Source organism: Colletotrichum karsti (assembly GCF_011947395.1).
Source record: "Colletotrichum karsti strain CkLH20 chromosome Unknown Scaffold17, whole genome shotgun sequence".
Lineage (NCBI taxonomy): Eukaryota > Fungi > Ascomycota > Sordariomycetes > Glomerellales > Glomerellaceae > Colletotrichum > Colletotrichum karsti.
The window spans coordinates 349,001-361,826 of NW_024065917.1; the positions used below are offsets into that span (position 1 = coordinate 349,001).

At 55.4% G+C, this 12,826-nt stretch overlaps 2 protein-coding genes across 2 annotated transcripts; both read right to left on the minus strand.

Moving 5' to 3' along the window:
• Positions 1–435: 435 nt before the first annotated feature.
• CkaCkLH20_05916 (glycosyl hydrolase family 53) lies at positions 436–1,549 on the minus strand (the record flags this gene model as incomplete). Its single annotated transcript, XM_038888633.1, has 2 exons — positions 436–535; positions 597–1,549. 2 exons carry the CDS (start codon positions 1,547–1,549, stop codon positions 436–438), a joined length of 1,053 nt encoding a protein of 350 aa, XP_038745969.1.
• A 3,798-nt stretch (positions 1,550–5,347) lies between these two features.
• Positions 5,348–6,909, minus strand: CkaCkLH20_05917 (C6 zinc finger protein; the record flags this gene model as incomplete). Its single annotated transcript, XM_038888634.1, has 2 exons — positions 5,348–6,733; positions 6,841–6,909. 2 exons carry the CDS (start codon positions 6,907–6,909, stop codon positions 5,348–5,350), a joined length of 1,455 nt encoding a protein of 484 aa, XP_038745970.1.
• Between the last annotated feature and the right edge of the window lie 5,917 nt (positions 6,910–12,826).

Sequence of the window (12,826 nt, forward strand, 5' to 3'; positions counted from 1 at the left end):
CCACCTGCTCCTGATGTGGCTGCCAGCTGTTCCCGCCTGGCTGATCTGAGCTTTCCTTTGCCCTTTTTCTATTTCATCATGTTCATCAAGGCAGCGAGCTGAGTGCTTGTTCGACCAGGAAATCGCATTTCATCTCAGTTATGCTCTTCGGTAAGTTTGGTCTATATGACCGATTGGAGTGTAGAAAATTGAATCTTATGTACCGCCGTCGGTGCTCCTGACACCGGGCTCAAGTAGGTATGTACGAGAAGCGCTCAAACTATTTACTGCTAAGATAAAACCATGTACTGCTTGCTGACACTTTTGTCAGCTTAACGAGGATCCCGTTTTCTCGGGTGCGGCATCCGGAATATATGCATCTCCAAGGAAGATAAGTTCGATGGACCCAGTGCAACTCTTCACTGCACTGATGTCTACCATCTGGTGCACGCCACTTCAGATGCTCTTGAAGACATCCAAGCTCGACAGCGCGGTGCCGGGCCAGGAGAACAACGTGTTCGACGGGCAACTCGATCCCAGGGCCTGGTTGTTCATCCTACAACATCAGGGTTAGCAAACCAGATCATTTAAACAACACGACACGGAAATTGACTCACCATGCGGGCTCCCAGTAGTACAGGCCCTTGCCGTTCTTCACCCCGGCCACGACATCGGCAACCCTCTTAATAAAGGTCGCCTGGCCGGCCGCGGAGAAGGGAATGTCCTTCAGGTCGCTCGGGAAGGCGTAGGCCGGGCTCGGGCACGAGGTGGGCCAGTTTGTCTCGGCGACGACGATCTCCTTGCCCCAGGCGTTGGCCATGTTGGTCAGGCTCGTCTTGAGCGCCGACAGGGTGGCGCCGCTGCCGTAGAAGGGGTAGTACGAGACGCCCATCATGTCGAAGTCGGAGGCCTTGAGGACGTTCTGGGCGAGCACGTTGGTGTACCAGCTGTTCTGGGTGTTCCAGTCCCAGCCGTTGTCGAGGTGGATCATGATCCTGGGCTTGGGGCTGAGGGTCGAGTCCTTGATGCCGTACGCCGCCGAGTTGAGCAGCCGCGCGACGTTGTAGTAGTTGGACGTGCGGCCCGTGTTGAAGAGCAGCCCCGCGCGGATCTCGTTGCCGATGCTGATGATGGCGGGCGGCGTGCCGGCCTTCTGGAACGCGTTGCTGACCTCGAGCGTGTAGTTGTACAGCCGCCAGCTGAGGTTCTCAATGTCGGAGGGCCAGCCGGACGGGATGCCCTGCTTGCTCGGGTCGGCCCAGGTGTCGCTGAAGTGCAGGGTGAGGTAGACGGAGAGGCCCTGTGCCTTTGCGCGCTTGGCGAGGGCGAGGTTGTAGTCGAGGTTGTAGTCGCCGTTGGAGGGGTTGACCCAGACGCGCTGGCGGACCGAGTTGACGCCGGCGTTCTTGAGGATGACCTCGAGGGACTGGGAGGCGCCGGCCGAGTTCTTGTACGAGATGCCGGCCTTCTCCTCGATGGTGACCGAGGACCAGTCGGCGCCCTTGTAGGTCAGGGCGGCGTTGGCCGTGGAGAGGGCGAGGAGGAGGACCGAGGACACGGAGAAGAGCATCTTGGCGGATCGTCTTTCTTGATCGATGGATCTGCTCTGGGATTATCCGTAGGAAATCGAGAAAAGGGATGGGGGGAAGGGACTGAGATCCCTTTTCAGCAGTGGGAAAGGCGAACTTTGAAGAGTTGGGAAAGGGAGTTTCCTCCTCCGGCGGTTTTGAGCTGGTATATACTACTAACAAGTCGTCACTCCATCAATACCAAGCCGCATCATCCTCCCTTCATTTCCTAATTGACGGGATCCTCAAAACCCCATCAGGACCCTCACTTCCCGAACTACCGGCGCGAGAATCTCAAAAAAGGTGCACATCAGCAGGCGGGAGAGCTCGTCGTTCCCTCCCGGGTAGCGGTCTCGTATAACAAGCAACCCCTGCCTATAACTCGCCAGAGTGACAGACAGAGGAGCGGACAGGCATGCCTTTGCTTCAGACAAATTGACGCCAGAGCAGCCAGCCTGCTCGCCAACGGCCAAACACAGGCGTTGCGAGTTGATGTCGGTGGAGCAAAAAAGAGCTCAGCTGGCTTGACGTTTCATCGCGCGCACCTGGGAGGGAGGAACATCTCGACTCCTCCAATCGGCACTGCCTTTCCCCACAGTTCGCCGCCGTTCCTGGGAACTTGGCGAACGCTCTTTAACCCCTTTCTTGCAGTTGGCTCCATTCTCGGACGGGCTTAAGTCTTGACAGGGCCTGCTTGGGGTGACGGCCGAACCTCTTTTCGGCACTTGCTTGTCCGTTTTTTTAATCAATGTGCCGTCCCGGCGCGGCAGGGTTGAACAAAAGGACCGAGCTTGCTCTTGTGTGAGCTCTCCCGTAATTCGACTCTTCGATGCAGGATGCTCCGATGTTTCAGTCGACCGTTATTATACTACCAGACGGCTCGTGCGGTCCTTCTTTTATATGAGCAGACGGAGTCCACGGAAGCGAACAAAAGAGGAGGGGCCGATGTTGGATTAAGCTTGGTCGGAGCACTGATCCGAACCAGCTGGCAGACGAAATTTCGGCGGTTTTCTGATATCATCTCACCTTATCAATTCTCCGTCCAAAATGTCCGCGATAGGCCATCTTTTACGAAAAATGAAAGAAAAACACCAGTGTCTCTACCGGTTCATACGAAAAATAGTCGTCGAGATTGACTTCAACAATCTTGCCTCCCCGACGTGTCAAAAAAGAGACCAACTTTCGCAGCGTTCATCGCGATACAACTCTCCTGCGCCTCGAGTTACACGAACACAAATATTTCCCACCCATAGCCTCTCAGAACCGAAAAAAAAAAGATTCAGTCTTAATTTGACTAATACAACACGACTAACCAGCGGTCAATCCATACCACGAACGCCCAACCCATGCGCACCAATCAAGACACATCTACTCGACGACGCCCAACTCGCCAAAACACCAATAGAACTCTCACGACTAAGGTGATGACAGATCACTCACCTCCCTGTTCGACCTCCTCCGCCTCTCCGGCCCCGGCCCCGACCCCGGGCCCCGGTATGGCACCGCTATCCGAACGCATCGCACACCTCGCCTCTCCCACGTGTCGACTTAAAACCCTTCACGCCGCGTAAACTGTCTTACGTTTCCCTTTCTGCTTGTCAAAAAACACGGATTTGTTTTTGAAATGAATGCTAAGCCATGTCCCGGTCGAACATCATCCCCCAATCCCCTAGACCCCAGGCCCCGGGAAAAAGGTTAATCGCGAACAGTCCATTCGGATGTCATACAGGAAACCACCCCAACCCAAAACCGAGCCACACGAGCTTGAACGAGCTCCCCTCCCTCCCTCCCATGAAAAAGTCAACCTTAAAATTAGAAATATGGAATGACAAAAAAGAACCAAACGACACAAACCAGCAGCACACACCATCGCTTAAACTTACAACCCAACCCAAAAACGAAGCGAGCGGGCGGGTTGGCGCGGGTTCGGTGATCTCACATGCAAGTCAAAAATGTCAATCAACTCTTTGCCTTCTCCCGTCGGGAAACTCGGTTTCTATTTCCTTACCCTTCTTAAACTGATCAGTCTCAACGAAGAAATATCCTCTTTTGACAGGGCTGTCAAAAATGTGTCAAGACCACGCAGCAGTTCATGTACATCTCTCGTCAAACCTGCGCCGAGAAGACAAGGCCATCCCATCCAAACCCATCCCACGCCTTCATTGAATATTATTTACCCCCAAAGGCGGCCCGGCAGATCATTCAAAAAAAGAAGCATTCTTAAGCTTCCTGCTAGACGTACGCGTAACGCCCCCGGCCCATCACAAAACAACTTTACCCGCCCCGAGGGATTGTCTCTCAGGAAAACCCTCCGGCCCCGGTAGGTCCTCAAACAACCGGATCCTCCCGCAAACAACGCCGAGTCATTCCCCGCGGGCGCAAATGGGGCTACATACCTTACGGCAACCCCGGCCGGAAGGCTGCGAATCCCACCCCCGGAGCAAGACCTCCTGCCTTTCCTTCCCGTCCTCCCGCTCACGCTCCCCGACGTCACTGATGGTGCCGACGGCCACAGACTTTCGCAAGCAATCAGCCTTTCGCATATCCCTATGTACCTCTTTTCCCGCAAAAAGTCACCCAAAAAGAGAAGAAGAGAGAGTTTGTTAAGTATGCCGGTCATCCCCAGACCTCGGCAGAAAAAACAAAAATCGAATCTCTCAACGGCGGAGATCGGCAACGCGCTCTACGTGCCTGCACGTCGCCAACTCTACTCCAGGTAGGTACACGGATTAGATGAGATGACAACCTCTTTTCGGCGGCATATCCGCCCGTTCCCACGCCCAGCATGACGTTGCCAACCTTGTTGTTGTCCTCCCAAATAGTCTATCTATCACGATACGTACTCCAAACCCTCGCGAACCAGACACCGAGGAATGCTCCCGACGATTGAAAAAGATCGGTTAGCGCACCCGTGAAAGTCACATGGTGTCATATCAAAACGGTTCCCCCCGGCGGTCCTCGGCATCCCACTCCTATGCCATTGAAGAATCAAACCCGAAAAGGCAGATATGCTGCTCACGCTAGGTAAGTGCCATCCGAACCGGGGCAAAGAAATAACGTAACCCTCGAAAAAGGCAGCTGTCAACTTGGCCACAGATGGTGTGTCTTGGCGCAAGGCGCGGCTGGCATCTGGCATCTGGTCAAGCCTGCTCGCTTTTCGAGCCTATTCAGGGCGAGGGAACCCCCTTCAGAGCAAGACGAAAAAGGCTACTCGAGCCTATCCAGAGGCGGAAAACCAGCACGTCTTTTCCGTTGCAGAATCGTCCCCGAATGCCGAAGGAGCCACCAATGTCATCTCAAAAAATTTCCACTTATGATATTGATTTTTTTGTCCATAATGGTGAAAGTCGTCAAAACGCTATGCTCTGTCTGAGCTGTTTCCCAGGCCGTAGAACCCCGCTATCAGCCCGTTTGTGTATGTACCATGTAGAACACCATGAAAGTCCGCTTCCCATCCTAGATTTGCCGTAAAAATATGCTGATACCGTAACCCGAAAAACCCTATGTCCTTGTATGTTGATGATGAAGCCCGCCTTAGATCAATTCTCCCGGCGGCCTGTGATCCGCAAAGAAAAAGAAAACAAAAGATGGTCCCGGAAAATCAAAACCCTCCCATGCTCCATGCCCGCCCCCAATGTTCTAGCCGCTCCCATACTTCGGCAGTGAGAACTCCTTCCCCCAAAACTCCCACCCCGTTCTTATGTGTCGTTAGATCAACCGATCTAGATGTTCCCAACCTGACATTTACACGTTTGGTCGTCGCATGCTCTTCGTGTTCGCGTCGTAGCCAGCTGTTCCGCTTACACTGCATTCGTAGAGACGGGGACGGGCATCTGCGGTTGCGCTCTCGAAAACACCCCCGTCAGGATCTCGATGTGGTTGACAAAGGTCTCGGCGCTCATGTTGTGACCCTTCTCGGCCTTGTTCTCCTCGGTGATCCAGTCCGATCCCCAGACGTCGGGCGGGATGACGTTGTGCTTATAGAGGGCGATCTTGACGGGCCACTCGAGGTGAGCCCACCACGGGCTGGTGGCCTCGAACTGCGACACGATGCCCATGACCTCTCTGCGCGCGACGCCCTGCAGCCACCACACCGCCGACTCGTATCCTTTCAGCAGAGCGAAGAAGCAGGCCAGGATGATGAGAGCGCGTGGCCGGCGCTCTTCCAGCAGCTCGATGAAGCGCTTCGATACCGTGGCGGGGAAGGCGAGGGCGGCCCCGCGGTGGGGTAGCTTGTGTGCCCAGTTGAGGACGGCAACTGCGTGTTGGTATGACTGTCTCGTCGACATGGCCAGAATGGCGTCTTCGCCCTGCAACTCGTCTTCCAAGTTGTCTAGTAGCTTGCCGAAGAATGAGGTAGGTGACGTGGCATCCAGGTCGAGCTGGAGAACGGGCTGAGAGTCGATGATGGGGATGACGATGCCGCTATTGCGAATCCAAGGCCAGGATGTTGCTACTACGGTCTTGACGCCCTGGAACGCATGGAACCATGAGAGAGGGAGCGAATAGGCGCTGGAGGGGTCGTTCGGGTCGGCCTCGTCGCGAATGAAGATCCGCGTGGCGGTGGATGAGAAAGCGATGAGAGCTGCGGTCAGGAAGAGGGACTCGGCGTTGGCTTCGGTGATACCATTCTGCAAGCATGAGCAGTAGGCGGCCAGCGCCGACGCCATGTACGAATGGGATGCCCTCACGAGCGCCTTGTCGTCCGGGTTAAAGGACCGCAGGTGCAACGCCGCTACGGCGAGCATGGCGTCGGCGAGGTAGCTTGCCCCGCCAAAGGCAAGCCTTGGCACGGTGTTTTGCCATATGTCATGGGTAGCGGGGGTATTCACCACCAGAGTGCTGGAGGTCATTGAGGTGAATTGGTGCATCAATCGAAGCTCCAGCAACCTGTTATTCGGGGCCGCCGTGGTGGATATAGAAGCGGTGGCAGGTGTCGTGTACAGCGGCGTACATGTCGTGGTGGGAGGTGAGCCTCCTGCGACGGATGGGGTCCTGGCTCGATTCAAGAATGCTGCGGAAGGTGAGGGCGCGGTGGAAGCGGCTCTATCGATTGGAGATTGTGAGGAGGTCGTGTTGGAGGGCGTCAAGGCGGTGAGGAGGTCTTCGAAGATATCGGGGTTCTCAAAGTCGCATGGCACGCCGTGCTTGACGCAATTGCCGCATCTCGGGTGGACTTCGTCGCACTATGACAAGACATTGTGTTAGATATTGCTCGTTATGGGTAACACGAGGGGGTCGGGGCGCGCAGGCGGAGGGGAACGCAAGTTGGTGCGGGATATGGCGACGTTACCTTGATCTTGCGCGACTTGCATCGTTTGCAGCCGGCTCTCGACTTCTTGTGGGATCTCCTTGGAGGCATATCGGCGTGGAAGTGGGTAGGTAGTTGGTGATCAGAGACAGAGGAGGAATTGGAGGTCGTGGGTCCACTCTATAAAGTAAGGTGAGGGATGTCTGTTGCTTTTCACGTGTCGTTAACGAGAAGGCGGCGGAATTGACGTCGACGTGTTGGTGGTCGACTCGTGGGGGCTAGGCGGCGGTGACAGGCCGAGGCGCATGACAGAAGTTCAAGGCTTTTTACAGAAGCGGGCGCTAGCAGCAGATGGGGCGAACCAGGTGTCTTTAAAGGGTTGACAGACGCGGATGAGGACGCATGAAGCGAGGGAGGTGAGTGTGGGAGAGCCAAAAGGAAGGGCGGAGCGCGACGGTGTCGAGGTTGAAGTTTCGGGGAGGAAGGAAGAAAGATTGGACCAGTTGTTTATGGTGGTGGAGATGACGATTCGGGGTCAAGGACGGACGGGGAACGGGGACGGGGGTCTGGGGGGTGGGTGCCAGGTGGTTTGGTAATTGGTTTGGTTTGGTTTGGACTTTTGAGTCGCCGGCCGTGGTCTCCCGTCTTGTAGAGTAGGTTGTCTCTTTTGAAGAGGGTCACCTCCACCCTAGACACGTCTCACAGACCGGGGGGGATGCCTTTTAGGGCGAAGTGAAAGCGGGAGGGTAAATTATGGCGTCAAGTTGATTTGGTACGGATACCTCCACTGTCGTCGGGAAATAACCGACTCGGTGTGAATTTGCGGGTTGGTGTTGAGCCCGGGTGTAGGTGTGTTCTTGTTGTTTTGTGACCAAAGTTGAATTAAAGTATACCTCAGCTGACAAAAAGGAGTACGTCGTCCGTCAACAATGCCATCGTCGAGGACCAAGGTGTGTGCCAATGTCGACGTCGCGGGTCGTGTCAAGTTGTCTTCACCCCAAGTCTGATGTGTGAGAAATTGAAAAAAGAAATTCAAAAAGGCGTTTGGGTTTGTCATGTAGGTACCTTAGGTACGGAGTAGCGGGCAGTTAAACATTGCCCGCCAGCCGGCGTAGGGCAGATGGAGGGGTGAAGGACAACGGAACTCGGGCGGTGTGGTGTGGTGGAGACCCGCCACCAGCTGCCAGTGATAGGTTAGCTGCGCTGGCACTGCCCACGGCCATGTCATGTCAAGTCAACCTTCTCGTCACTTCAGACTCAGGTTGGTGATTATTCTATCATAGGTAGGTAGCTTGTAACAAAGTGCCAAATAACTGGAATTCGGAACCTTGCCGACGGGATGAGTAGCATAAGTAGCAAAAGCCCCAAAACTTCTTCTGAGGTCGTTGCTGTTGCTGTGCGTCTCATCTCGTGAGAAATCACAAACGAGAAGATTACTCAAACAGGGCACCAACGCAGCAACTCCGTTCAGCTGCCCAAGGGCCTCTGCGTCTGTCAATCTTGTGCTCAGCCACGCCATGGCCCACGCCGAAGATCCACGATCCACGGAGCCGGCGAGGAAAAGAGGTGGATACGACACACCGCGGAATCGACGGACGAGCATGCGTCTTCCAGGGTTGTCTGCAGCCATCGTGTGGCACTTGCAGGCCTGCAGCCGTCGACAGGGCCCTGCAAGCCGAGAATTGCAACAAACATTCATTCCCGTCCGTATCCCCTGTATCCCGTCTTGCCGTTGTATCCCTCCGCACACCAATTGTGCTGCTGCGTTCACGAGTTCCCCGGACAAGACACGACTGGAAACTGTCAGTTGAAGCTTGCACAGTCAACAACATCAACATCAAACGTACTTTTGACATGTGCGTTCACGCATGACATAGCTCCCGCGTCTGCCTTGGTCTCGTGTCTGTCGTCCATGTAGCGCACGTCAACTACAAAATAAGGTACGAGTAATACGCTGTACGAACCCGACCCGACACGTCAAGTTCATCGGCCCTGGTCCCCGTTCGGCCAACACATACACCCACAGACGCTTGTCTGCACAGCACTGTTAGCCCTCGGGCAACGAAGTAAACGACCACAGCCGGGGCGGCGTAGCGCAAAGCGCAGAAACCAAGTCAAACGGCCAAACAGAGCCGGACGAGATCGGTAGCAGGGATCGTCGGATACCTTATCCACCGCAGGGTCTTGATAGCCGCCTCCACAGCTTCGACGCGAATTCTGCCCGCTTCCAATGCATCCAGCTACTGCATAGAGCACCACAGTACCATGCCCGGCACCGGGCCCCGTCCTGCGACCTTTGCTCCCGCTGAGCGCCGGCGAGACAGTCTCTTAGAGAAGCCCACTCCCCCGGGGTCTCCGCCATGCGTTTCGCTTCAAGGACGAGGGGCGGACGACGGCCTGAGAACACGGCCGAGAAGGCGATGGATTGGTCGAGGCATCAATGTTGCGAGACATCCCACTCGGAGCGCGGGCGGGTGAGCGTGCGGAACGGAGCAGAACGGAGGGGACGTGAGTTGCGCTGCCAAACTCAAGCTGCCGTCGTTCTTGTCCCTGTATCCCATGATCCTGCCCCCCAAGAGACACTCAAAGTCGGTGTCAAGTCCAGGCCTGCATGCAAGTCCCCAGAGGGGGCCTTCCCTGCTCTTGCAGGCTCCCCTCAGCCCTGTCGTAGCACGTCTGGTGGGTTCTCCAACCACTTGGCCTCTGCAGCCGCCCGATACTTCCAAAACTTCTCACGTCGGCACCGTTGCCGGAAGTCTGAAGTCGAGAACATGAGTCGGGAAGGAATGACGAGCCTGAACGGTCCGGGCGGCTGCAGATGCATCTGCAGAGATGTGCCACCATGGAGTATCGGGCACGTCAGACGAACGAGACTGATGAAGCCGACTCCGATTGTCTGCTCAGAGACGCGCCGAACCCCGACTGGGAACTCTTTTTTGGGGGGCGAAGCCTCGCAAGGCGGCTGACGATAGCAAAGCCAGGGCCTGCAGTTTACGTCGGCAGATGAACGATTGACCCGCGAGTTCCATTCCCAGTTGATGCATCGCCGTGGGTCGGCCGTGAATGCGGCGTTTTCGACTCATCTGCTGGCGCTCCGCGAATCGCTCCGCATTCTCCAGTAAACATGTCGTCAATATCTCGACCAATATGATCGGTGATCTGCTAGTGTCGACCTGGGTATGCCCTCCACGATTGAACGGTGGCGGCCATGGACAAATCAGTGAGCTCGAATAGAGGCTGAAGGTGGTGCGCGCAGGAACACCAAAACTTCCATTGGGTCGGACGCCAGCCATCCGAGTGGTGTGACGGGACTGGGGGCTGACGTAGATCTGGGAGGCGTGGGCTGTGTCGATAAGCCGCACCGCACATGTTAATTGAAACATCCTGGGGTTGGGTGGAGGGGCGTCCAAGGTGGCCAACCTGGTCCGTGAGGCGCTTGTGATACATGCCATCTACCCGTGAGGTTTCTAGAAGAGCATCGTCGTAATAAAGCTCGTGGCTGGAACAGATATGCGATGTTTGGGGAAGACCCCAGGGACTCCGCGGCTCCCCGCCTGTGGCATCCAAGGTTGGACTTGGAACGTTGACAAACGCTTGACAAGAATGATGCCATGGTGGATGGGCGGAGCCAGACGCCGTCTAGGATGGCATAATTATCGGGCACGGAAGGCTGCCCGAGACTGACAAGCTACAACTCTTGACGGTGGGAGGTCAATGCCGTTGTGATTGGCAATGCGGCGCGACAGGTGGTGTGCAAAGTAGCTCTGAGGCAATGCCAGAGCCTCATCGTGTCGAACCTTGGACAAGTCCGTCGTAGATGCGACATCAGATCTTTGATTCAAAGTCCGAGAAGGTAGTTAAACCCCGAAAGCAGAACAGACGCATTGCGTCTTCACAATGGATCAGTAGGGCATTCCGTGCCCTTGTCCGTCTCGGCCGAGCGTGCATGTACTTGTACTATGGTAGTGAGTAATCTCGTCGTCCGCGACAATCTCGATGATGGGCCGAGACAGCAAAGGTACTGCCTGTCAACGGTCCCTCGACTGACTCACTGCTCGTCCATCACCGATGACTTGGTGACACGCCAGGATGTCCAAGCCATGTGGCGGGCTGATGCCAAAATAGAAGCAGAGCTCGGAATGGCTTAGTCTGCAGCTGGTGGGCGCTGAAGGTTCGAGGCGATATCTCTGACGGGTGTCTTCTTGTATAAGGCAGGCGAAGGCGATTGTCCTTGCGCAGTCTGGGCGAGGAACAATTAAGACGAAGGGGACGTTATTTCGAAGGCGATCGCCCAGTCCAGCCAGACCGTCGCATGTCTGCATGGCGAGAGCCAACAGCTGCTAGCGGACAACGGGCAACGGCGACTCCCACCTGTTCCCTTGCCCAGACTCCAAGTCTCTTCAGGAAACAACCTCAAGGAAGATCACACCTTAATGTAACCTCTCCCCGCCGTCACCGTCCGCCGCCGTAGCCGTTGCCGTTTCTTTCATGGTGCCCGCAGATCTGCTGGACCAGGTGCGGCCCTTGGTATCCTGGCGCAGAGAAATCCGCGTAAGACCTGCCCAGTTAGGCAACCAGAAGACCTCATGGCCCGTCGGGGTTCGTTGCTGCATTCATTTGCACGTGCAAAAAGAAGCTCTCCAACTCCGTGTCGACTCCAGGACAGGGTGGATCCAGCGGTATGGATAAGCTTGAAGTCGCTGGGCAGTATTTGTCAAATAGGCGATAGTAGTGAACAAGCTGTCATCAAGAACTGGTTCAGCAGCAGGCGCATGCGACACTTGGGTGTTTGAAAGCCGGGATAGAGTTGACAGCTCGAAGCAGGAGACTTCGGACGCGGCCGCCAGAGGGCGGGAAGGAGGGTTGGACCGGTAGGTGGGGACGCACCTCGACTTTCATTCCAAGGCTGATGTAAGCGAAGCTATTAGTCATACATTGGCAGCTTCGGAGGGCCGAAGCTGGCCGTTGACCCACTTTCCCGCAGTTCTCCCGGTGCCGTTGTCCATCCGGGTCAGATGAACTTTTCGGTGTTTGCTAGGCTCAAGTACAGAGAGGCTAACATCAATAACGAGGTCATGATGATATATCAATTGTTCGAGGAGACTATATCTAGCTTGATGTTAGAGAGCTTGGGGATAGGAAGCCCTCGCGACTTGACGATTCACGAGATTTTGAACGTCCAGCAGTGCAGCTTCTGATGAGAACTGCTTCAAGAGCCACCACCATCGGCCTTACCGCGCTCCAAATTCCTATTCTAGCGACATGACACTTTTGCGATATGTCGGCATGCGGAACCAAGACCCCGAGGTCCCTTGTCGCTGCTTCTTAGCAGCTGCCAATCGCAGCGATGACAGCCGAGACAATGCTAGATAACAGGCAGCTTAGCTTACAGATTATGAAGCGTACAGACTGCAGCCGTACCAACATGGCGGCGGCAGGGCGCAAACTCTACATTGTGCATCATCGGGATTTGTGATGACGGAAGCACGTCGAAACGGCGGCGGTTTATCATCAACATGGAACTCGGCTTTCTCAGCTCTCTCGCTGCTTCCAACCGAAGGCGGTGTGTGTCTCTTTCTTTTTTTTTTTTTTTGAGTCGTCACCAAATCGAAGGCGTCATCCAGGGCTAGATATAAAATGTGATTTCTCCACGCTCCGTCGAATAGACCTTCCCGATCAACCGATCGACCTCCAGTGCCTTGCATAGCTCCGGATTGCGCCATTCTCAACATCCACTCGCGAACCAACTTTCAAGGTACCTTGCCTCGTTCAAACCGTCGCACCCGCTCCTCCGCCGAACCCAAAAGTACACGATAGTCGAAATCGGAAAACGAGCAATTAGACCGCCCGTTCCTCTTCCACCCGTCATACCGCCAATTGACCTCCCAAAACCGGCCCATTGACTCACCAACAACAACAAAAGGTCAGCAGGCGCGCGATTGCGTGATCGATTCCTCTCGGAGCTTGGGGCACCCCGACATCAAGCCGCCGTCGTTTTTTTCTCTTCCCTGGTGCAGTCGCCGGCGGG